This window comes from Podarcis liolepis (assembly GCF_965112155.1).
Source record: "Podarcis liolepis genome assembly, chromosome: 10".
Lineage (NCBI taxonomy): Eukaryota > Metazoa > Chordata > Lepidosauria > Squamata > Lacertidae > Podarcis > Podarcis liolepis.
The window spans coordinates 47,223,921-47,250,275 of NC_139562.1; the positions used below are offsets into that span (position 1 = coordinate 47,223,921).

The following is a 26,355-nucleotide window of genomic DNA, read 5'->3' on the forward strand; positions in this document are numbered from 1 at the left end:
GAAGAGTAATGTGTAAGTGGATAGATGCCATTAACACTAATGGCTGGTGTGTGCTTCCCTTGTATTGGGATTTATATTCTCAGATAGTGGCACATTTGGACTATTCCAAGTATTACTCAGAGTAACGGCGTGTGACCTACAAGCATAAAATTAAGAAGGAGAAGGAGAAAGGACAGGTGGAGCAGCAGGAGTGCTGGCAACAGAAATCCATTAGAGGCTCCAGTGAAACAACAATAGTAATGATAATGGAGATAATAACAATAAGAAACTAAAATAAAATGCACCCAGTGAAGCATGAATTCGTCTTCTAAATAAACAGGGATGGTGCTATAGATACATATATATTTATGATCATGCACCACGCATGGCTAAGTTGTGCAGCTGCACATGAATTATTTTGCTGGCACATTCTGAAGATGGAATTGAGAATTATTCTGCCTGCTAGGATACTAACATGCTATGTGAGTTGTATGACACATCCTTAACTGCAAAGCAGAGGAGTCTCTTTTCGAACTGGACTGTTTTATGGGCTTTTGCAGAGTCACCAAAGGATGATAAAAGCCTAAGGATGATGCCAAATTTGACATTTCAAATTTCAGTTTGTTAACCCTGCCCTTGCTAACCTCAAGCTGTTAGGTAAAGAAGGGGAATATATTCACCCAGTCTTGCAAAGGACCGTGTTACATTTCTTTTGACTGCATAGAAAGGAAGATCCTGTACAGGCATCATGGTTTGGAAGAGAGTTCAAGCCCCCGTCTGAAGTGCAAATGATAATTGCCTAGCCATAGCTATGATGAAGCATCAGAACAACACAGAAAACAAAGGTGTTGATTAATCTGTGTCAATTCAGCCAGTTTCACTGGTAGGGTTAAAAAATAATGAATGCATTGATAATTCTAAACCCCACATCTCAACAGTAGTTTTCAAAGTGTCTCCCAAGGATGAAACGTTGTTTAGTTGTTTAGTCATGTCCGACTCTTTGTGACCACATGGACAAGAGCACACGAGGCACTCCTGTCTTCCACTGCCTCCTGCAGTTTGGTCAAACTCATGTTGGTAGCTTCGAAAACACTGTCCAACCATCTGGTCCTCTGTCATCCCCTTCTCCTTGTGCCTTCCATCTTTCCCAGCATCAGGTTCTTTTCCAGGGAGTCTTCTCATGAGGTGGCCAAAGTATTGGAGTCTCAGCTTCATGATCTGTCCTTCCAGTGAGCACTCAGGGCTGATTTCCTTAAGAATGGAGAGGTTTGATCTTGCAGTCCATGGGACTCTCAAGAGTCTCCTCCAGCACCATAATTCAAAAGCATCAATTCTTCGGCGATCAGCCTTCTTTATGGTCCAGCTCTCACTTCCATACATCACTACTGGGAAAACCATAGCTTTAACTATACAGGCCTTTGTTGGCAAGGTGATGTCTCTGGGAGGGGTAGGGGGGAAACCCTAGCTCATAAAAGAAGTGTCATATCTAGTGTGAGGTACTTGTTCTGTTTAGAAGTTAAAATTATTTTATTATTATATTTTGTCAGAGTAACCAGAAGTAAAATAACCAATCAAGGCAATATAGAGGTATTGCTTCAGGAATCTCAGACAACATGTGAGGTCCTGTCAAATTATGGTGACGAGATGCAAGAGGACAGGGCTCGTACACCTTTAATAATTAAAGGAACTGCAAAAATTCTGCCTTCTACACAACCCCTGTCCACTTTTTTCTCCCGGCCTCCCTGTGTCAGATGCAAGCCATGCAGGGTATCCAAATTCAATTTTTAAATGTTCCTAAAAGCATTCTTATTATCAATTATACCGATCATAGACGGGAAAAATGGCAAAACTCAAAAAGCCATGTAGAAAACAAATAATCTGGCCAAGATCCTAGTTAATATAGCTTGGTGGTAGACAACGTGGCTTCCATGCAGGAGATCCTGGCTTCAAACTATGGTTTCTCAAGGTAAAAAGAGTAGATGGTCTGAGAAAAACCCCTTCTTCCGGCCTTGAAGGTCTGTTGCTAGTCACAGCAGACAATAATAGGTTAGTCTGGCCCTTAGTTATGTCTACTGCTTTTCTTTGCCTACCTCCTTTGCATAAAATGTAAGCTTGTTTTCTCCTGCTCTGGAGGGTAGGACTTGAACCCATGGCTTCAAGCTACAAGAAAGGAGATTCTGGCCAAACATCAGGAGAACTTTCTGACAGTAAGAGCAGTGGAACAGACTCCCTCGGGAGGTTGTGGACGTGCCTTCATGGGATGTTTTTTTAGTAGAAGTTGAATGGTTATCTTTGGAGTCCCTTCCATCTCTACAATTCTATGATTCAATTATAATCAGAGAGCATAGTTACGCTGTGTATGTGTACACATACACACATGTTTAAGCTAGTACTAGAATCCTAGAGCAAACATTTCAGTTTTCGTTGTGCTTCTACTCTCCAGAGTTGATAAAAGACTCCTATGCAGATGCTTTTGCTGAAGGCAAAGGAATGTTTCATCATTAAGGAGCAAGGCCCTTCAAAATCAGATGTACCCCTTGATGAACTGTTACCATGGTCAGTCCAGTGAGTCAGCCCACCAGAGAAAGGAGTGCATTGTTTAATGAAGTTTTAATACAAAAAAGCAACATGATTATTAATTGCATCCACTGATGCAGCAGAAGGAGTCCTTAAAGATGTTCTTTTTGATATGACAGTGATCTTGTTTTCTTCCCTCTTCATGTTTTAAATGCAAGTCAGGCATAGGGAAAAAATCCAATTACTGTGAAATTTTCTGTCTTATGCATTCTTTCTATGTGATCCTTTTATTTTTATGTTGGCTCAGATGAAAGTGCTCCAGTGAAGTTTTGAGAGCTCCTTTATGTACAAGGGATTGGAGGATGAATATATCTTGTGTACAGAAATGTCCCATCCCCCGCCTCCAGTCTTGCTGCTTCTGTCTCCCACCAAATTATTTCTGCTTTTTGACTTGAGTTTGAGACAGCAAAGATTGAGAAGTACATTTTGAAAATTGCTCGAATTCTCAACAATAGGTTTGTTTCCAAAGCAGAACTGGTTTAATTCATTCTTCCTGTGGCTGTTGCTGCTGCTATTTTTTAAAAGCACTCCCGAAAACTTTTTTTCTGAAGTTATGGCTCCAACCAAGAGGTGAAAATCCTCATGAGAGCTTTCTTTATAAAAGTATACTAAAGTTCTCCCAAAAGAAAATCCTTCTCAGGTTTTGGTAGAATCTCAGAAATGGCCTTTAAAGTAGCAACATGAGTTCATTATTTGGGGAGGGGAGCAACTTTGCAGAAATGCTGGTCAGGGACTGTTATTTAGGTGTCCATGATGACAGTCCTAATATATTCTTTAAGGAGTATTATGCACTTTTCATTATTTAGCATTATCTGCAAACTAATATTTAGGCTTTCTATGTGTTCTGCTTTTTTTTTTTAAAAAAGGCTCAAATTTGTTTTACAGGCAGAGTCCTTCAGTTTTAGAGAAAAATGTTCCAGTTACTACCATGTTGTAGAGAGCCACTTGGATTGACTATCTCACAAATTGCTTTTAAACTCCTGTAGGATCTACCTTCCTATAGCTTAATACTTTTTCTTTTCTTTTTTTAAGTCTAGCCCTTTTACTTTTTCACCACTACCATTTAATTCCAACTTGGTTTTTTAGCCATCTTTTATCACACATCCAGGCACCGGATGAATAGAGACTTGTTTCTAACAAATGTGTTATTAAAGTTTATCACATTTATTATATACTACATGTGACAGAATGAAATGCAGTAGTGCATGTACACATATACATTGGTCATCTAACAATAGTTGGCTTTATATTTGCTTAAATCTGTCACAGTTACTCTTTAAGACTTTGCATCAAAGGAGGGAGCCCTGGTATTCACCCCTGTGGAAAGCTAATAGTCAAAATCCCCCTTTTGTTCCCCTCCAAAGTTCACTCAGAGGCGCTGCTGTCTTCCTGATAGATTTGCCTCAGCTGCTCTCTGAAGTCTTCCTTCTGGTAAGATATTTGAAGACCAGGACTCTTCCACAAAGATGCCATAGTGGCCTTCCCTGGAGTCGTCCTGCAGCCAGCTTCCTGCTGCTACCACTTTACCCAGACATAATCCTCTCTTGGCTGGCTTCTCTCGACTTACGCCTCCCCTGATTCCCAGGCTTACCTTCTGCCTCTTCCCAGTCCCTTAAGTGACTGACCGACTGACCCCCCAAAGAGTGGACCTGCCCTAATTTTCATCCCTGGGAGAACTCTCCCAGCAAACATCTTGGAAATCTGAATCCTTATAGGCCTATAACTAAGGGCCGATGGTTTTGAATAAGTAGCCACTATCACAACTGACCCTTTTCATTTCTCCTGACCAATATAAAATATAGATGCTGCTGTTAACTGTCATAAACACCTCTTTTGAAACTAACTGCATAGCCGCTTCTGGGCAGAGAATTGAAGCCCCATATACTGTATTGCAGGGGTGGCCAACTCCCAAGAGACTGCGATCTACTCACAGAGTTAAAAACTGGCAGTGATCTACCCCCTTTTGGGGGGTTCAGGTCAAAGTTGTTGAGCTTCTTTTAGGGAGGGGGAAAGCCATGTTTTTGGGGGGTGCAGGAAAAAATGTTTAGCCTTTTTTAGGGGAGCCAAACTTGTTGAGCTTCTTTGGGGGGAGCCAGTGATCTACCAGAGACGTCCAGTGATCTCCTGGTAGATCACAATCTACCTGTTGGGTGTGCCTGCTGTATTGTATCTCATCCTGACTTCAGTCAGAAGTGAACGGTCCATTCCCCCTCACTATGTAACCCATTCCCCCACAGGATGGAGTACAGTCGTACCTTGGATCCCAAATGCCTTGGTACTCAGAAGTTTTGGCTCCTGAATGCTGCAAACCCGGAAGTGAGTCTTCCGGTTTGCGAACGTTCTTTGGAACCCAAACATCTGGTGGGGCTTCTGTGGCTTCCGATTGGCTGCAGGAGTTTCCTGCAGCCAATCAGAAGCCACGCTTTGGTTTCCGAACGTTTTGGAAGTCGAACGGACTTCCGGAACAGATTCCATTCGACTTCCAAGATACGAGTGTATTGTATGTGACTGGGGAATACCAGATTTCACCACAAGAGGGTGTACTCAAATGGAGATCTTGTGACTTCCTCTTGTTAGTACGGAACAGTCAGGTCTCGGACTAGCTCAAAGCCACATTTCCCTTGAGGTAACCTGTTTTTATCGTTCATTTCCATTCCAGCTTAAGCTTGGTTACAATAGGACCCAGGCAAGTAGTTCATTTTGTCACAGACAAACCTAATTGCAGTTCTATTGCTATGTGCATGTTTAGAAAGGCCTTCTCCACAGAGGGGCTTAGTAAATGGATTTGTGCCATTATAAACCTAATGTTCAACATACCTCAATTTGATATTTTCTTCTCTTTATATTCTTTTGTTTTTGCAGGTAACTCGATAGCAAAAGACAAATCAGATCACACTCGAGGCTGATAACATTAAATACAGCCATGTAGGAAGTTTTAATATCCAACTTAACAATCCTCGAGGTCAGGCTTGAGACTGCTGGGGCATACTAATTATTTCAGAAAGAACATTCGCTGTAATCAGCAGCCACTTGAGATCAAAATGGCTGGAAAGTCACACACACGAGATTTCGACGGAGTGAACTGTGTACATTTGTAAAAAATAGCAAAAACATGAAGGGATATACGACCGAAGAAGTGATACTTAAAGGACGCCGAAGAAATAGCAATCCTTTGGATCCTTGCATTGAGACTTGTGACGTTTCACCTCGATGAAAGCAGTATACTTTGAAATGTACTGATCCATTTCCTCCGAAACTTTCCTGGTCCTCCATGCAAATTATTGGTGGGACTGTGCACTGCTGTAATCAAACCACTGTTCCAGAAATTGTCCTCTGACACAGCACAGTTTTAGACACTTTTAATTTGTATTCTAATCCTGAAGCTCCAAGGCTACATATTTCAACATGTCGAAGTTGCTTTTCTTATAGGAATGGAAATACTATATATCCATCGTTAATCATTATTGTTGGCAAGTAGTAGTTATCTGAATACGTCACCCATATACGAATGTATCATTAGTCAGACATGTTTCCCTATGACTAACCAACTACCGCAATTCCTTTCGGAGAAATAAAGGGTGATCGAGACAGAATGTTCAAGCCCTTCCAATAACATGCTATTAAAATAATCAGTTCCGTATAATTTCAAGAAGATGGGTGTTTTTTGCATACACTTTGGTTTATTATCATTAGGTCCTACAAAGATTACGGTAAAGAATAAATGGCGCTAGCTAGTCCCTTCATGAAAATAGACAGGTGCATGTTAATTTTTCCATTCTGAGGTTCAATGGTATTCATTCAGATACGTTTTTTAGGTTTTTGGTTTTCGTTGCTTGAAAAAAATATTACTATCTGGATGCTTAAGTAGATGTCTGTTTCTTGATAGGACGAAATAGGTTTCTTCAAATCTGGAATCCATTGAAGATTTCCTTGGCCACTCCAGGTACATTGGGTTCATTCTGTAGTTATTTTGTTAAACCAGAAGTTCTTTTCTATCTCCTATTTCAGTATCTATTTTTTAATCTTGGTGATCTACTGTTTCATGAAAAATCTTAATGTTTAAATGCCTTAAGCAGCTGTAAACTTTTTTTTCTAAGTTATTACAGAATGTATAATTTTATATTCCATTTAATATATTTACCATGCTATGTGGAAATATGAAGACAAAATGAATGGTTTCTTTTGCATTCCATACTGATGTTGTAAGTTAGTCTTAGAGAAGGCAAAGAGAGAAATTTCTACTCCATTTGTTTTGGGAGGTAATATGAAAACTACACAAACTCAATCCTAACAGAAAGAATTATGCCCAGAACCTCAAGTTGTTTCAAGTGGTTACTAATATTTGTCGGGAAAGGGAACTCTTTCCCATTGTAACAAATATTTGGCATGGCTAATTATAAATAAATTGGGTTCTATGATGAATGAACACCCTGAGGTACTTTTTCCTGTCATATGATACAAGATTGTTCCACAACAATTTCATTACCTCTGTTGTATTACGGCACTGGATGAAAGAAAACAAATGATAGCTGAAAATCAATCTGAAATGTATAGTATATAATTCTGCTACAGAGTAATCCAAATTTTTGCAGAAGGGGTATCCTTGTTAATTAAATTTTAATTAGGATAAATTGTAGCATCAGTTAGCAGTCTTGATATTTTAACAGGATTAATATTGTATGGATTTGTTTTTTAAAGGTATGTGTAACGGAGAAACACAGAATTCAAAAAATATGATTAATTCCTTTGCTTGGGATAGTAAAAAGTATAAATGTGTAATTTTGTAGCAGTTATGAGTTTGGCTTTAATTTAGCCAAAAAATCTACAACATGCTTCTCAACATCTTTCCCCCTTTGTGTTTATTCTTAAAACCAACACTGAAAATATTGTATTATATACAAGTGTAAGACATGCATATCAATAGGTGAAAAATAAATGGATTTTCGAATATACTGAACTGAGTTTCTGCAGTGGGTTAATGTTGTGATAACTGATAACCGGTGAATAAATTTGTGCTATAAAATGAACATCTCAGAATGCATATGCAGTTGGAAGCTCTTTTATATATATTTAAAAGCCTCTTTAAAAATAGATAAGGGACATTTTAAGATACAGACTCCAGTCTAGGAATTCCTGTTCCCTTCTTTGCCGTCTTCCTTTTATGCCTTGCTGAGCACGTCACCTTGTTTTTCTTCCTGGTTATCATTTCAGCAAACAGAGGTAGTAACTTTGGTGGCGGAGGATACTATAATGTTATTAACATTAGTGAGGCATGAATGTTCCTTTGGCATCAGAGGCTCCCCTTCAGTTAACACAGTTTCAGTGGCAAGAAAAGGGGAAAAAATAGTCCTTGGGGTTGAATTGGGTGAAGAGAGAGTTGTTCAGTCCAAATAAAATTAACTGATACCTGTTCGACAAGCTAAAAATGGAGCCCCTGTAGCCGCTGAATTCTTTCAAGGATTGGCTCCGGGTTCCTTCACTCTGTGAAGCAATGACATCATCAGTAGGGGAGGAACAAGAGGGAAGATATGAACAAGAAATCTCAGATTCCCAACTTTTTTTTTAAAAAAGAATATATATCTAGCTTTCTTAGAACCGGAAATAAAAGGCAACATGTACAAGTAATATTCTAAATAAAAAATGGTGATGAATTAGCCTGTATTCTCCTGGTGTCAGGGACTGGGCAGAGGAGAAATGGTGGAGACTGCCTCCCCAGCCTGACCCTTCCAGAGAAGGAGGAGACAGTTCAGAATTACAGCAGGGGTTTGAGGGAGGTCACAGCTCAGAGGAAGATGAGGGGGAAAGCTGGGAAATAATGGGAGAGGAGGAAGAAGAAGCGCCAGATGGGCGACAGGTGATAGACACAGTGTCTTTAGAAAGCATTCCAGACCTCCCCTCTCCCAGAATCCGGTGGTCATTGAAAGTAGGAGAGCAGAGAGCCCAGAGGCAAAGGGCACTTCTCAGCACCCGTAGTGATGACGCATGAAGAGGAGAGAGGGAGGGGGTGGAGATTCACTCGGGGCAACGTCACTACTCGAAGAGACTGCATTTCTAAGCCTCTCTCTGTGAATATTGAATAAAAAACATTGGTAAGAACTTTCCTTGTCTTATCTGTTGCTGGCAACCTACCATTGGGGTTGGCTCCTCTGATGCCTGACACCTGGTGTTTTCCTTTGCCCACCACTCCAAAAGGAATTGCTGTGTACATGCAGCTGAGAACATTTATCTTAGCCCTTAGGGAAGAAAATGATACCTTTGTTTTTTGTGTAAGTGTTGGGAAAGATTGAGGGCACAAGGAGAAGGGGACGACAGAGGATGAGATGGTTGGACAGTGTTCTCGAAGCTATCAACATGAGTTTGACCAAACTGCGGGAGGCAGTGGAAGACAGGAGTGCCTGGCGTTCTGTGGTCCATGGGGTCACGAAGATTCGGACATGACTAAACAACTAAACAACAACAACAAGGTCCAGGTTTCATTATTTAGCAATATTTTAAGGTCTTAGGAAGCTGCTGTCTACTGAGTTCATCTAGTTCAGTGATGGCAAAACTTGGTACTCAGCTAAGATGGCTAACTCATCTTAGCTAACTTGGTACTCAGCTTGGTACTCATCATCCCTAGCTAACAGGACCATTGGTCAGGGATGATGGGAATTGTAGTCCTAAAACAGCTGGAGGGCCAAGCTTGGCCATCACTGAACTAGTTGGTCTGTACTAAACTGGCAGTGGCTGTCCCAAGGTTTCAGCTATTTGAATAGGATGCCCACCTTTACAGTAGTTCTGCTTCCGGTTTCCTGCTGTGACCTAAGATGAGTATCTATTGTTCTGCTCATCCATTTGATTTACACCTGAATGATCCCGATGCATCTACAAGTCAAAGACGCAAGGTCTTTTGCAGCCAGTTATTTAGTACCACGGTTGTTACACCTGTGAACCGGTGTGGTGTAGTGGTTAAGAGCGGTGGACTCGTAATCTGGTGAACCGGGTTTGCGTCCCCGCTCCTCCACATGCAGCTGCTGGATGACCTTGGGCTAGTCACACTTCTCTAAAGTCTCACAGCCCCATTCACCTCCCAGAGTGTTTGTTGTGGGGGAGGAAGGGAAAGGAGAATGTTAGCCACTCTGAGACTCCTTTGGGTAGTGATAAAGCGGGATATCAAAACCAAACTCTACTTCTACTCTACCTCTGCTCTCCATAGATTCCTGTCACGCCTGCCCAGTACATAACATAAAAGTCAAAAAGGCAGTTACTGCACTGGCAGCTCTTTGGTTATGCCAACACAGTTGTGACCCAAAGTGCAGGCTTCACCAAGAGTATCATGGTGGCAACATTTTGCTTGGTGCACTTCCATAAAGTCATCTGGAGCGATGTGGTCAGCAGAAAGCCTTTCTCCAGTGTTACTCATTGATTATTAGACCTTAGTTCTGGATCCCAGAACTGGATCCCATAGGTGGAAGGAATACATCTGTGGCAAGTTGTTTACATCAGATGGTCTGCTGGCCCTGCCTTGACTTCTAAATAATTTGATATTATTGTCGTTATCGCTCCCTGTTGATTGACTCTTCTATCTTTCATGTCTAGAATCACAGCACATCCACTGCAAGCCAAGATAGTGGCAAATAGGACATGCCTTTGATTTTTCAGTGCAAATGTCATCCTAATCTTTTTGTCGTTGCTGTTTGTTTTCTTGCTGATAGTTAAATCGACTGAGCTGTGCACTGAGAAGATGACACAGCTGAACAATCTGATGGAATTAAATAGTTTCTCATAATTTCTATGCTGTTAAGTGGCACAAAGAGCATTACCTAATCACTGCTTGTCAGCCTTTGCTGTTTAATTCCCATCCTAGAGATCTTTCATGTTTACTCTTCTGTGCCACTGGAAAATGCTCCCAGATGATATATTTTAAACATTTAAATACTTGATCGTACAAACCTGTCTGCTCCCACTGCACAGTCTGTCAATGTAAAGACTTAGTAAAAATTTCAACTGTGAACTCTGTGTGTGCCACCATCATAAATAAATACCTTATGCTGTAAATAAAAAAAACTAGACTTTCTGCCACATCAGTCTCTTCTAATGAAGACATTGCTAATTTGAAAGAAACCTACTAACTGCCAATAAAAATATACCAGTACTCATCTCGTCTCTCTGTTCCTCTTAGATGCTTGGCTTCCACAATAAACAAGGGATGGTGAGAGTTAATGTTATACTTACATTAGCAGAGTTTAACCCAGATTCAAGTCTTTGCTCAGCTATGAAGCAGTAGACTACATGGCCTTGGGGCATGTCACTATGTTTCTGCCTTACATACCTCACAATGTTACAAAGAAAATATAAAGGAGATGGAACTGTGTATTATTATTATTATTATTATTATTATTATTATTATTATTATTTATTTTGTATATTGCCCTATACCAAGAGGTCTCAGGGCGGTTCACAGAATAAAATTTGTTACAACAGGCACAGCCAACACCCAATTGGAGTGGGAGACAAATTTTGCCCCCAAACTCTCTCTCTCTCTCTCTCTCTCTCTCTCTCTCTCTCTCTCTCTCTCACACACACACACACACACACACACACAAATCCTGATTTATCTACAGTGAGGAACCTTCTCTTTCTTGGGATCCAATTTCACTTCTTGAAAGGAGGCGATACAGACTTGGTCCACCCTCCTGTTTACTCTGCATCCAGTGTGCAGCTGCTGCTCCTTCAGGAACGGCTCCCCACATAACATAACCACAATCCGCATCTATCCTGTCATTTCTTATGAAATGCTGTGTTTTGATGCTTTTGCCTCCAAGCCAGCTTCAACCAAATTGTGAAAAAGAACGACCTAGCTGCATTTAAGCCAATAAGATGTGCGCAGCCCTAGTTATCCTGGATTCGAGTGACATCTGAAGTGATGCTCCGGAGACTTCCGTGTTTACTACATAAGGAAATAAGAAGAACAACAACATAAGAAGAGCCCATTGGATCAGGACAATGGCCCATCTAGTCAATCAATCAACCTTTATTGTTATGATCTCAGATCAGCCACACCCATCTAGTCCAGTATCATCTTCTCCCTGTGGCCCACCAGAGGCCTGTGTGGGTAACCCACAAAGCAGCATTCGAACACAAGGGCACTCCTGGCATTCAGAAGTGTCGCTACATCCAAATGTGGAGGGCAGAGCATAGCCACCATGGCTGGTAACCTTCCATAGCTTTCTCCATGCGCTTGTCCAATCCTCTTTTAAAGCCATCTAGGTTGGTGGTTGTCACTGCCTCCTGTGGGAGTGACTTCCACAGTTCAACTACGGTAATTAACAAACGATATGCCACACTATACTGCATTGTCTTGGAAGGTTTAATATTGTGCTCAAAACATCTATAGACCATATACAGTGGTACCTTGGGTTAAGAACTTAATTCGTTCTGGAGGTCCGTTCTTAACCTGAAACTGTTCTTAACCTGAGACACTACTTTAGCTAATGAGGCCTCCCGCTGCCGCCGCCGTGCAATTTCTGTGCTCATCCTGAAGCAAAGTTCTTAACCCAAGGTACTATTTCTGGGTTAGCAGAGTCTGTAACCTGAAGCGTCAGTAACCTGAAGCATCTGTAACCTGAGGTAAGAAGTGTGCATGCACACGAAAGCTCATACCAAGAACTAACTTAGTTGGTCTTTAAGGTGCTACTGGAAGGAATTTTTTTATTTTGACTGAGGTACCATTGTAGTCAGAGGATTCCCGAAGTACCACTGTAGTCAGAGGATTCTGATTCCCACCCCCTCCCTCCAAAGCTTTGTCACCGTTTTATGGGGAAAGTGAATTCATACATTTTTATGCACCATAATTAACTGTTGTTGTTTCTCAGACATAGTCCCTTGATATCTTTCACATGAAGAGCTCATTAGATTCCTAGTGGGAGAGCATATGGAAATGCAAGATGATGGAAAACGTTGAAGAATGAATATTTGCTGTTACGTTACAAAATACCTTTGTGTTCATACCAAGTGTGAATAAAACAAGGCATACTCCCAAATAGTATTTTCCCAGGTTGAGGCATCGCTTTGTTTTTTGTGTAATGCAAGCGTTACCTCTGTTCTGCATATTCCTTTACGTATTTCACTTGCTATTCATGGGGCGTTCAAGGTGAACTATGCCACAAACTATGATTGCACATTATAAGGGTGCTATTTCTGGAATGTATAGATGTCTGTAGGCTCTTCACTGGTTTAGAATGGGTTTCTTTTATTATTTATTTATTTCAGGTATTTATACTGTATATGGTTTAATTTTCCATTTTTAGCTCCTGCACTATTATCATAATTATATATGTACCAATTGATACGTTAGAGTCTTATTGTTTGTCTTCTGTTCTCGTTCCCCCAAACTGTCATGAATATGTAGCATCTTCAGTACAGTAATTTACTTTTACATGCAAGATTTGAACGCATTCAACTCTTTCTTCCAACGTGGAACCCAAAATGGTGTGTGCCTGTGGTTTCCAGGTAGTCTCCATTCTAGGCACTAATGAGACCCAGACCTGCAGACCTCAAGCAAGGTGCTGAGGTCATTGGGATAGCTGCCATGCCGATAAATCTGGTATCCAATAACTTACTGAACGATTGTCAAATCTTTCATATCCCAGAAAGATGATTGGATCTAGCAGTTTCTCAGTATTCCTTCAGAGGTTCAGACCCACTATGAGAGCACCCTGCCCCTAGGCAGACGCTGTCACTCTGACGTGTACTCTAATTGCCTAACTAGGATCTGCTCTGAGACCCATGTAGCTATTGCATGTTCTACCCATATGCTTCCAGTTACAGTGCTGTAAGAGAGCCCCAGGCAACTACCTTGTTTGCATTGTGCTTCCTTTGAGCATCACTATTCATGCCTACCAGATTTTTTTTTATTAAAAAAAAACTAAATACCCACCAGATTTGACAATAGAAAAGAGACAGATTTGGGAATAGCCCGAATTTGGGACAGGCACTATTAGCAATACCTGCACTACCCCTGCTTTTGACCCCACAACAAATTAAAAAGATGATGACTCGGTTTGAAGGACTTTCCTAGGCAACCGATAGAGACTGGAAGACAATGGGAACTGATTCAAACTTTTCACAGAAGCAGAAGAAAACATATCTTGTGAAAAACGTACACGTCCCACTTTGGTTCTCTTCGGGATTCAGCTCTTTGCACTTTCTTTCCAAGTGTCTCCAGCGAAAATATTTGAGCGTGTCCTCATCCCCCATCTTTACTCTCCGTATCACGCAGGCTGTCTGGGTTGGTCTGAAATCTCTTTAAGGGCATTTTAATTCTCTGCAGAAACTCCAGACAGGCTGTGGAGGCTTTGTGTCACAACTTTAAAATTATTTAAATGTACTTTGTCTGTGCACAGACATAAACTCTTGTCAACTCATTCACAATAAAAAGCCATGGTGCCTTAAGCTACTTTTTAAAAACCAGCCACAGGACCGGCAAGGTGACCTTTCCTGCTGTTTCAATTACAGAGTGTTGCCATCATTTAACTATTAGAATGATGGAATGTGTGCACTTTGATATCTGAGTGGCAACATTTCAGGCCAGGGAGATCTCTATGAGTGGGCAGATTATAGATCTAAAGACTCGCATCAAGGAATTAAAGGTAAGCAGCCATAAGTATGATGAAGATGCCTTCTGAGGCTGGAATCTAAAAATCTTTTTCGAAAGCTGCAGGGAAATCACAATATTTCTAATTGATTTTAATAATCAATACTGACAATTTTGTTCTTGCTTGCATCTAGCCCAGAGTACAAGGAAACTGCCTTCTGTCTGGCTTTGTGGGAGGAAAATTTCATATGCCCTTCAAAATAAGAAAGTAATGGACCTTTATAAGGCTTCTTTTCATGCAGTTTAAGCTGAAATACAATACAACGTTATATGACATTTGAAACGAGCTTCTATATTTTATTCAATAAGCTTTATAAGCTTCATTACCAAATTCCTCAGCATCATTTGGCTCTACTGTTTTGACCATCAGTCACCACTGAAACAGGTAGGAAAACACCCACTCAGAAATGAACATGCTCCTATCAAATTGAAATGCAAAAGAGCTAAGATTGTCAAGCTGGATCAAATATCTACAAGAGAAAACTCCAGTTAGAGGCCAAAATATACTGTAATTCTTTGAGCACGTATCTCTGGCTAGCTATACTTTTGTGTCTTTTCGAATATAATAAATAAACCCACTGGCATTCATTCCGGCAAATAAAAATGCAGCGGTAATAGATATGTAAATCTAGGCAAGTAAACTGAACGCGTTTCACTCATGAATAATTATATAAAGGGGGGAGGGAAAGGAAAAGGCAGCATGAATATTCAAAGCTGTGCACCAAGTCTGATAACGAGCAAAAATTATTGCTGAGTAACCATTCAAAATAATGTAGGGAATTTTGCAGGGATTATAAATTTTCAGTGAATGGTTAGATATCCGGTTAGATATTCCAATATTCTGCTACTGTGACAGCAATGACAACACATCTCACAATATTCATAATTTCACAGTGGGACTTAACAGTTGCTTTACATTCTATTTTTCCTTTCTGCACAGACAAAATGTTGCATGTGAGCCTGACAACTACGTGTTTATGCAGTAATGCATGCAACAGTATATGAACCAAGGAAAGAGATATGCCATGTCAAGGAGCAGCAATTGGCTATAGATCCATGACAGCAAACACGTACTGTATTTTTCGCTCTATAAGACGCACCAGACCACAAGACGCACCTAGTTTTTGGAGGAGGAAAACAAGAAAAAAAAATATTCTGAATCTCAGAAGCCAGAACAGCAAGAGGGATCGCTACACAGCGAAAGCAGCGATCCCTCTTGCTGTTCTGGCTTCTGGGATAGCTGCGCAGCCTGCATTCGCTCTATAAGATGCATACACATTTCCCCTTTCTTTTTAGGAGGGAAAAAGTGAGTCTTATAGAGCAAAAAATACGGTATTTACCATTTTGTGTTCATGTGGTCAAGGGCTTAGGCCAAATCTGGCTCCCAGGTATGAGTTACTCTATGATAGGCTTGCCGTATTTCAAAAAGTGAAATTACAGACAGTTGTTCAGGATGTTGTTGTTTTTTAAGTTTTGCCCAAAGAAATGAAGTTTTTTAAAGCTATTTTTAAGGAGATTCGCCAAAATCTAGACTTCTGACATCAGTTGCCATATGTCTGGATTTTCCCAGACATTTCAGCGATTTCCGCCTGGACACTGCTTCTGACTGCAGTATTCTGGCTATGTCTGGGAAAATTTGGACGTATGGCAACCCTACTCTATGATAAAATGAAGAGGTAAACACATAGTCGTTGTACATATGTACCTTTAGAACACATTGTAGGTATACATAAACATCACCAATCCCTTATGTGGTACAATAATTATTGACTGGATGGCCACAAGGAGATATAACGTACTAGTGAATACACACCATGGTAGGACAAAGTGGAAGACTGGAACATTATTTTAGGATCACACATTTAAGGGTTCATGTGCACAACTTCCTTTAAGAGAGGAGAAAATGTATACTGGAGTGCGAGTTAAGCATGAATCTCTGGAGCTTCTTTTTTTGCTGAAACTGAAAAAAAATAAGAGTTTGTGCTGCAAAGAAGGACTAGAGGTTAAGAGAACATTTAGAATCAGAACCGACAGGGAAGAAAGGGGGGAAGAAGGTTAAGCTCTTACGTTCTGCGTTATATTTCTGGGGAGGAAAGTGTAACCATATTTCTGGTTCCCAAAAGGCTATGATACAAAGCAGGGGACAAAAATAAAAATAAAAATGTGATGTGCTCACATCTAGGAAAGTCCAAATGCAGAACCTCAGAGAGGTTGTTCTGAGATCATAAATAAGTGAGGCAATGCTCTCAAACAGTGCCAAATTTATGTATAAGCTAAACAAGCTATAGCTTAGGGCCCCACTCTCTTGGGGGCCTCAAAAAAATTAAAGGAAAAAAACTGGATGTACATTACCAAAATATAAGATAAAAAAACAAATAAAATGTCTTTAGATACCTATTAGGTCCCTAAATTACCATATAGCATATATTCAACACAAAAAAGTGACAATTTGTTGTTGACAAAGGACAGCTGGACATAAAAAGGGCCCCATTACCTTCAGTAGCTTGGGGCTCATCAAACCTAAATCCAACCCTGCTCTCAAACTTCAGAAATCAGAGTCTGTGGCTGTAATTGTTCTGAAAACAGTCATCATCATCATCATCATCAAGATTTTGGATCCCCCCTTCACCATGAGGTCCCTGGGTGGGTTACAGAAATATAAAAATACAATATTAAAATCATTTAAAACAAATTGCAGTCAATAGAATAGGATGGCAAAAAGATTCACATATACAACATGAATGCATTCAACTGCAAAACCCAAATGAATGTCCCATTATGCACTGGGGTATAAAATGATACCGTTTCTGGACTAGGGGCTCCAATATAATTTTTCCCACTCTTTGTCCTGTGTAAGTGAAAATTGGCATAATGGAGGTAGTGAGCTGCACCTACTGAATCGTGGAAAGTTAAGTAGCATAAAGTCGGAAAACAGTGACTGGGCACCCTGATATTCAGCTTTTAGGGATATCTGAACCACCTTAGAGAAATACATCATTTCTCTTTCCTTGGTTCATATACTTTTCATTAATAATTGCTTGGTCAACCTTTCATCTGTCTTAATTAACACAGCTATGATTTAAATGGAAAGGACATCCCTGGTTTCAGTAGCTTAAAAAAAAATGCAAATGAGGCTCTCTCTTTTTTCAGATGGCTACTCTTCCAATGCTTTTCAGAGAGAAAACAACAAACACCATCTCTTGATTGCCAGATTGCTTGGTTTAGCACTATATTGATATGCATCTGGATGTAAAAGTTGTGTTATAGAGCTGAGAGAATGGTTTGTTGCTAGACTACATAGGTACACAATATGAAGTGTCTGGTATGCAACCTCTATGCAAAATTTGTGGGGTTTTTTAAAGCATTTATTTAATTGCTTTCATGTGACATATACCTTTTTTCTTTTTTAAAAGCCAGCTTGTTATAGCTTTTCATAAGAATGCTTAGAGTAGAGGAAATAATCCTGAGGAAATTGACTTGACAGATCTTCCTTCTCCTGTTGCTCGGAATGTCCACTTTTATTACTGTTCCTTTTTGTACACTTCCCTTTTATGAAGTCTTCCCAATGTTGAGGTAAATAGGAGGTACCTGGCATGCACATCTGGTAAGCCCACGGTGAAAACTCTGACACATATCTAGAGCTGTTATTCTCAGGTGATTTTTAGATGCCCAAGATATGGATGGGGGAACCAGTCTGTTCTCTGTTGGTATGTGCTCCTTCTTATGCCCATTCTGCCCCTTTCTTCAAAAAATATACATTTCTAACTTCTTTTCCTTGGTATAATTACACACATTTGAAATGCACACTCAGCTTCCTGAAGGACCCCATCCCCCTTTGCTACAGACTCCCTCGGGTGTTAAGGTCAGAAAGGGAAGCATATTTGTTGTTCCACTGCCTCTGTAGTTCAAAAAAAGATACAATCTTTTTACCCTGACATTTTACACCCAAGTTGTATATTTTAGGAACCACCTTATTTCTGTGATTGTACTGTAAGTTGCTTTAATCTGTTTTTAACATTGTGTTTGAATTGCTGCACTCCACCCTAGGACCTTAGGGGGATGGGTGAGATCATCACCACCATCATCATCATCACAGCAATTAATAGTAAGATAATTTTAGAACAGGGGTCAGCTAACTTTTTCAGCAGGGGGCTGGTCCATTCTCCCTCAGACCTTGTGGGGGGCGGACTATATTTTGAAGGGGAAAAAATGAACAAATTCCTATGCCCCACAAATAACCCAGAGATGCATTTTAAACAAAAGCACACATTCTACTCATGTGAAAACACCAGACAGGCCCCACAAATAACCCAGAGATGCATTTTAAATAAAAGGACACATTCTACTCATGTAAAAATGTGCTCATTCCCGGACCGTCCGTGGGCTGGATTGAGAAGGCGATTGGGCCGCATCTGGTCCCTGGGCCTTAGGTTGCTTACTCATGTTTTAGAAGCTGAGAATCGCTTCAATACAATTGGGAAGTGGATAACTAAGTTCCCTCCTGCATGTCAGCAGGTGCTGTGCGAAACAGGTCAGTTTTTATCAGAATCTGCAAAAATGTAATTCCTCAAGTATCCCCAGCCCAAACTTAGCATACTCTGAAGAAACTCGGTTCCTGTCCCTCTCAGGTGGGTGCCATTGCCATTCTAAGAGAATGAGGGAAGCATTCATGGTGAGTTTGAGCACCTCTTTTTCTAGAAAAACAGCAGTGCTCTGAAGCATTATAGTTTTAAAGGGTTGGAAAAATTAGAGCAGGGATTGACTTTTTTTTTTAGCCAGTGAACACCTTCTGGGATTTTGAGAAAGTGTTGTGAGTGCCAGTCACAAAATGGCTGCCATAGGGATGTGGCATAGCACAAATATGGCTGCCATGGAGGTGTGTAGGAGAGGCCAAGCCAGTGGAAACAGGACGTGATTAGGAAGATCAAACAGTTTTTCATGCGTAGTGGATTTTTGGGAAGATATTTATGGAAACCTTTTGCAGATATCATAGGAGGTACTGGCAGGTATATTCATGCCCATAGGCACCATGTTGGTGAACCCTGAGTTAGAAGCTTCTATTACAACCCAGTCACTACTTACTCTCACTATTTGCTTACAGGTGAGGGCAGGTGAACAGGCCGCAGCAGCAACAGCAAAGAGGAGGGGAATCAGAGTCAGGAGGCTGCAGCTATTAGTAGGGGGTCCCCTACTATGGCAAAGCCCTTGGCAGCTGCCAGACAACAGCAACTCCTGGTAGCCCCAATAGTAGCAGCAGGAGCAGGAACATTAAAATAATGTGTGTGATCCAGCCGGAATCAAATCTGATATGACACCATCAGCTGAAATGAGCCTGTACTTCTAGTGGCTGCTGATTTTCACTTTTAAACATAAATAATATAAGACTGCTTGGATAGCAGCCTAGTGAGCATCATAAGTATATATTATTTAATGGGTACCAATTACAAGTAGAAGCATTACCATGGCGGAAATGTATCAGTAAACACCATCATGCCTGTCTGAGTCTTGGCTAGTGTGTGTATTTTTATCCCCAGAAATGGAAAAAGCTAGCAAACTTTACAGCAGACGAGGAATTAAGCCATTTCAAATTGTTTTGACTGTATATTTTGATTCTTTAAGACAGCATTTATGAGCTGCCAGAAAAATTATAAGACACACAATTTGCAGCTCCACTACTCCAGATAACTTTATATAGTCAGTCTGATTCTCTCTCCCCCAACACACACACACACACACACACACACACACACACTCTCGCTCCATTACAGCACACCCTCTGATCTTGGATGTTCAACCTACAGAAAAATAGGATATAGGTGTGAGGCAGCTGGCTCCAAAAACATATTTATTCCCTTCAATGACATTGCTATAATTCACTCACCATGGTCATTCCTGTTAGTGATTAAAATTAGCCAATTTGAACACAAACTTTTTTGTGTTCTTTCTTGTGAATTCTTGTGTAGCATCTTGTACAACTGAAAAAAATAGCATTTGAGGGTGATTTGGATGCATTAAAAGAGCAGTGTCAAATGCTTATTCCCAGAGTTTTTAGCATACGCTGGTGGTCTCTTGAGAGTCATATATTTGTAATTCTGTAGTCACAACCATCTGGGGAAGTTCAGTCTCCCTGGCTTTCCATTAGTAGACACTTGTGGTTAGTAACTTTAGTAAGAACCATGGATATTGTAGCCCCATGAGGATGTTGTAGCCCTATGCATATTTACATAGAGTCCCCGCTGGACTCTGTGAAGCATTATGCAAAGTAAATATGTATAGAATCAGGATAAACAATTTATCTTTTAGCATCTTCTAAGGAGCTGCAGTATACATTTGTCTACTTTTCCACCTCTTTCAGTTTCACTTTAAAAGATCCTGCTACATAAACCTGTGAAAAAGAAACTGAAAGCACAATCTGTTGGAGCAGAAGGGACATTGCTCAATGGTAGAGCAACAGCTTTCCATTTCGAAGATTCCATTTTGACATCTCCAGCTAGGGCTGAGAAGAAATCCTGATAGGATCCTGCAGAGCCACTGTCAGTGCAGACAGTGTAGACAGAGTTGGTCTGGCTGAGCATAAGGTACTTGTCTGTATTCCTAGCTCTATGCCTGCCAAGTCACAAGTGAAGACCCACTCGGTCTAATGGGTCTTAGTCCCAAGTATGTGAGCACAGGACTGCAGCCTTGTTTCCCTTGCCTGTTTTTAATCAAGTTGCAAACATATATTACATATTTTACACACAAATTTTCCCGAGTTATCTCCGAGATGATAATAAGCAGGCGACAGTATCTGTGCTATCGTACATTCTTGGTATGCAAGTCATTTCTCTGAAAAATGATAGTATAATCTAACAAAGCACAGAACAATCTATCATCTCCTCTCAGTGTATAAAAGAGCACAACAACCTCAGAATACATTAATTGTACAGATCATACCCAAGCCCTGTTTTCTAGGAGAGATGATACTTTCTACATCTACTTGTGTCCTCAACTGTCACACAGATCACAAACCAGCTCTTCTATCTCTGTCTACCAAAGGATGTGTTCCCCATGTCCTATTTCAATTAGCTTAAGTACCCTGTCTGTTCTATGACAGGATGCTTTAAGTCATCCTCATTTCCTTTCCCCCCACCAGCCATGGCTCTTCCTTTGGCATTTAGTCCTAATCATCCATTCTGTGGTCTATCTCAGATGATCCTCCGAGCCTTGGTTTTGAGGATTAAGAATGTGGTGTGGCTTCCGCAATCCACCCTCCTGTCTTGCATGCTGATTTCTTCCTCTGTTTCTCTAATCATATTCTCCATATTAAGCAACCATGCCAACCTTAACTAAACCACAATTTGCAAACCAACCTTGAAGTCAATGCAGTTGCACGGTGCAAACCTCATGGCAAACTGGATAGAGCAAGTTGGAAATGGTAGAGAAACCTCACATGCAAGAGGGGTGTATGGGAATGAGGTGCTCGGAAGCCATAAGAGGAACATTCCAGATTATCCCAACCATGGAAGATGATGTCTAAACTGGGCCCATGTGTTTCACATCTCAGCTAATTGAAATTGGTTGAAATTGATGAAACCTTCCATTAGGAGAGCTACTGTAGATCAGTAGAGCATATGTGTTGCATCTCCAGTTTAAAAGGATCTAGCAGTATCCTGGCATCCTGGATAGCTTCTGTCAAAGTAGATAATACAATGGTACCTTGGTTCTCGAACTTAATCCATTCCGGGAGTCCTTTTTACTCCTGAAACCATTCAAAAACCAAGGCACAGTTTCCAGTTGGCTGCAGCAGCTTCCTGCACTCAAGCGGAAGCTGCATTGGAAGTTCAGCTTCTGAAAAATGTTCGCAAACTGGAACACTTACTTCCGGGTTTGCGACGTTCGGGAGTTGATTTGTTCGGGAGCCAAGCCGTTCGAGTACCAAGGTACCACTGTACTGAGTTAGATGGACACATTACTGTTGTGTCCGCATTACTGGACACATTACCGCTTGTGTACACATTAATGTTTACCGTGGCTCTGGTTCATTCCCACTCTTGGTGCTTAAGCTGAGTACATGTGATGTTAGCCACAATCAGTGCCAGATTTATGTATAAGCTAAGCAAGCTATAGCTTATGGTGTAGTGAAAAAAATCAGGTAATGTGCATTGGGTGAAGAGATCCCCACCCCCTCTCTGGTATCTATAAAGGTAAAGGTACCCCTGCCCGTACGGGCCAGTCGTGTCTGACTCTAGGGTTGTGTGCCCATCTCACTTAAGAGGCCGGGGCCAGCGCTGTCCGGAGACACATCCGGGTCACGTGGCCAGCGTGACGAAGCTGCTCTGGCGAGCCAGCACCAGCGCAGCACACGGAAACACCGTTTACCTTCCCGCTATAAAGCGGTACCTATTTATCTACTTGCACTTAAGGGTGCTTTCGAACTGCTAGGTGGGCAGGAGCTGGGACTGAACGACGGGAGCTCACTCCGCCGCGGGGATTTGAACCGCTGACCATGCGATCGGCAAGCCCTAGGCACTGAGGTTTTACCCACAGCGCCACCCGCGTCCCTATCTCTGGTGTCTATAGCAATGCAAAAATGCAACTTTAAACACAGCAAAGTGGGATTGCCTCACATCATCATCATCATCATCCTTGATTTATTAATCACTGTCTAAACCACCATCTTCTCCTGCCAACTTAGCAGTTAGAAAGCACGTCAAAGTGCAAGTAGATAAATAGGTACAGCTCTGGCGGGAAGGTAAACGGCGTTTCCGTGCGCTGCTCTGGTTCGCCAGAAGTGGCTTAGTCATGCTGGCCACATGACCCGGAAGCTGTATGCCGGCTCCCTCAGCCAATAAAGCAAGATGAGCGCCGCAACCCCAGAGTCAATCACGACTGGACCTAATGGTCAGGGGTCCCTTTACCTTTAAACCACCATCTTAATACAATTAAGCCAGCAATATGTACATAACCCCAGTATAAGGCAGCTTCCTACATTTCTAAATATCTTATTTCTAAGAGTAAATAAAACTTGCTATCTTGATAACTTTGGGCTATTTTTGATGTCAAATGGGGTGGCAGGGGGAGGAATCTATTCCCACAGGCAAGTATATATGCCTTGAAAACTGTTGTCAAAAAGTGGCCAGTAATGGAAGATGTGGAAATGTGGCTCTAACCTGTGCCTGAAATCATAGGGACATTGCAAGGAGCTGTATGAGACAGGAAAGTGATTTTTCAGTGATTATAATACTGTTGTATGAGCAACTTTCTGTTGATCCCTTTTTTAAAATCAAGGGAGATATTTGTGAGAAACATAGGAATTAAATTGTGAGACACTCCTAGTGTAGTAGCACTAAATCTTGCAAATGTCTTCCATATCATGGCATTAGACAATTTTACATAGGAAGATTAAACAATTAAGAATTGCCATTCTGGCTTCATCCTTCTTTAAATAGTGGAGATAATTAAAAAGAAGAGCTTACGGTAGCTTTTATTTTCACACTGCTAGTTTGCTATGAGAAAGGTCACAACCTATGTTCTGACTTCAGTGTTTAATGAATTGAGGTGGTGGACTAAGTCTGGTCTAGGCTGCAGCTAAGGTGCAACTATCCATTAGAGATTATAAAGGGTTTTGTGGGGTTTCTTCTTCTTTGTTTTTCTATGGAGGAATCTTTATGGGTCCCTCACTTGCAGTTTGAAATGTTACATCCAAAACACAGATCTAGCACTTCACTGAGGACAAGGCCTAATACTCTGAATGTACAATGTTGTCTTCGTGCATTGCTAGCTATCTGAAGCAGTTTCATGGAACATATTGTAGTACAGCTGATGAGATGACACACATATACAACAATCAACTAGTTCTAGAGATAGTTGTCCTGAGACATAAGTGGTAATATTCAAGATTCAAGTGGCAATATTCCGATACCATGGTCATTGTTGTGCAGAACTGAGTCATGTAAATAAGTGAAAGCTGAAGATGAGAAAACAAACTCGCACATCCCTAAATACACTGGAAATTGTCATTGGAATTAAAAATCTCTGTTGGCTGTGCCTCAGAACTCATGTTTGAGGTGAGATTTGGACAACCATACATTATCCATTAGACCACACATTCTTCCTGAAAAAGTCAATGAGTTATTTTTATCAATTCTGTTGACAATACAAGAACATCGCCAGTATGTAACCTGATGTGGCTCTGAATGGTCAGCTTTTCCATGACTCCATGATATTATGGCTTCAAAGAACACCCTCTTCCCAATCCTTGCTTACTTTCAGCATTCCAAAGTTTTGTCAAACATTCCAGAGCTTTCAAAAATTAAAAATCAAGCCATTAAACAAAAAGCATATGGCATGATTCAGATTCACATTTCCTTTGAATGGAATTTGCAGTACAATCCTATCAATGTTCAAGTAGGTTCTACTAGTTTCAATAGGATTTACTGCCAACTAAGAGTGCATATAATGGCAGCCTGAGGCTGTAATCATATATGCACCTAACTAGGAAGTAAGGTCCATTGAACTCAATGAGTCTTATGCCTGAGTAAACATGCATGAGATCATGCTGTTAGACTTTCTGAAGCTGAGCATACTGATCTTCTAGAAACAGGGATAATGGCAGATTTACCTTTGCAACACAGAGAAGAAAATGCTAATGGTGTCTGTCTGACCAGTGGGATTCAACGGAATTTCTGTCTATGTGGAACATAATAGAAAAGACTCCAAGATTTCAAGGACTATGCATGTGTCATTCATTGTTTTGTACATGCTGCTTACTGCTTACTCATTCAGTGATTTTTGTTACAGCTGCTTAGTAAAGCCCTAACGACTGCATACTCCCAGGCAGGGATGACAGAGCATGCCCTGAACTCTCAAATCTGCCATTCCGTACCTGTCTGAGAGCTCCCAGTTCCTGACATATTAATATCCCATTAAAGTAGTTCTCTGAGGGAGTGTAATGTAACAACTATTCAATAAATGTCTATCATTTGTTTGAGGTTATTCCTTTGTGTGTGCCAACACTTTATTTCATCACTTAATTACAAAATCAAGTGCTAAGGCTTTTGGTACTTTAATCCATATCAACCATTGCTGGATATATGTGTGAGTAGTGGGGAAGAAAGCCCTACTTGAAGGACAGTGCAAATGTGAAGCAATAAACAGCTGTGAGAGAAATGGTCCCTACTATGCATTTCTATCTTCACAAATGTAGTCTTTGGCAACTATTCCACAAATTTCCACAAAATGTCTACAAGTCAAATCCAAATTAATGCAATCCAGGCATTCCGAAAGGCAGCTCAACAACTTTTGGGGTATCTTGGTTTTTACTTTTTGAAATATGGCAGCCCGACTTGTCCACTATATAAATGTCCACTAGATAAATGCCAGCTTCTTCATGGATCCAAGGGACTGGGGTATGGCTGGATAACGGAATGCTTCTTGCTCTCCTGTCACAGAAATTGTTGCTGTTGTTGTTTAGTCGTTTAGTCATGTCCGACTCTTCGTGACCCCATGGACCAGAGCACGCCAGGCATTCCTGTCTTCCACTGCCTCCTGCAGTTTGGTCAAACTCATGCTGGTAGCTTCGAGAACACTGTCCAACCATCTCCTCCTCTGTCGTCCCCTTCTCCTTGTGCCTTCCATCTTTCTGTACAGCGGTTTGCCGCCGGCCCTGCTCCAGCTGCAAATGGAGGATCCTGGCACTGTCTGTACAGCGCTGGAGCAACGCCGGCGGAAACCACAAAGTACAGCATACGTGGCGTCGCACGCATGTGCTGTACATACACTGCAGCCACGAACAGAGGATCCTCTACATGCGGCTGTGGTGGCCCAATGGCTGCTCGCGCTGCTGTGAGCCCCTGCAGGGTGACTTTTTGTCACCCCTGCAGACATGGAACCCAGGGCATACCATCCCCCCGCCCCCGTTGCGACGCCACTGGTGGTGTTTTGTACATAGTATGCTTAGTGTTAAGGTTTAGACTTATTATAAGTTATTGTAAGTTTAAGTTAAGTCTGCTGCAACTGGATTTCTTATGGACAGTGCCAATCCCGAATGTATTGGATTTGTGACCATTATGCTCATTTGCCTTCAGTAGCAGTAAAGCTCTGCTGGATGATCAGTATTGAGTAGAATTTCAATGACACTTATATGTGGTTGGAAGTGCCTGGGTAATTTTTAACTACCCATTGTA

The 26,355-nt window shown here is 41.1% G+C and overlaps 1 protein-coding gene and 1 long non-coding RNA gene across 5 annotated transcripts in view; one reads left to right on the forward strand and one right to left on the reverse strand.

Moving 5' to 3' along the window:
- The window catches only part of TAFA2 (TAFA chemokine like family member 2), a 151,455-nt gene extending 143,942 nt beyond the window's left edge, over window positions 1-7,513 (forward strand). For all 4 annotated transcript variants that reach the window (XR_014516625.1, XR_014516626.1, XM_083463870.1 and 1 more), the window contains one exon: window positions 5,419-7,513. Coding sequence is in view for 2 of the 4 variants with exons in the window: in XM_083463870.1 (XP_083319996.1) it covers window positions 5,419-5,430 (12 nt within the window). In the remaining 2 variants the exon portion in view is untranslated. The remainder of the gene's footprint in view (window positions 1-5,418) is intronic.
- A 6,538-nt stretch (window positions 7,514-14,051) lies between these two features.
- On the reverse strand, window positions 14,052-18,234 carry LOC310687973. The gene is made up of 3 exons (XR_014516698.1): window positions 17,586-18,234; window positions 16,686-16,830; window positions 14,052-16,151 (listed from the first exon to the last, which is right to left on the reverse strand). It is a non-coding gene; the product is annotated as an uncharacterized lncRNA (long non-coding RNA).
- Window positions 18,235-26,355: the final 8,121 nt, after the last annotated feature.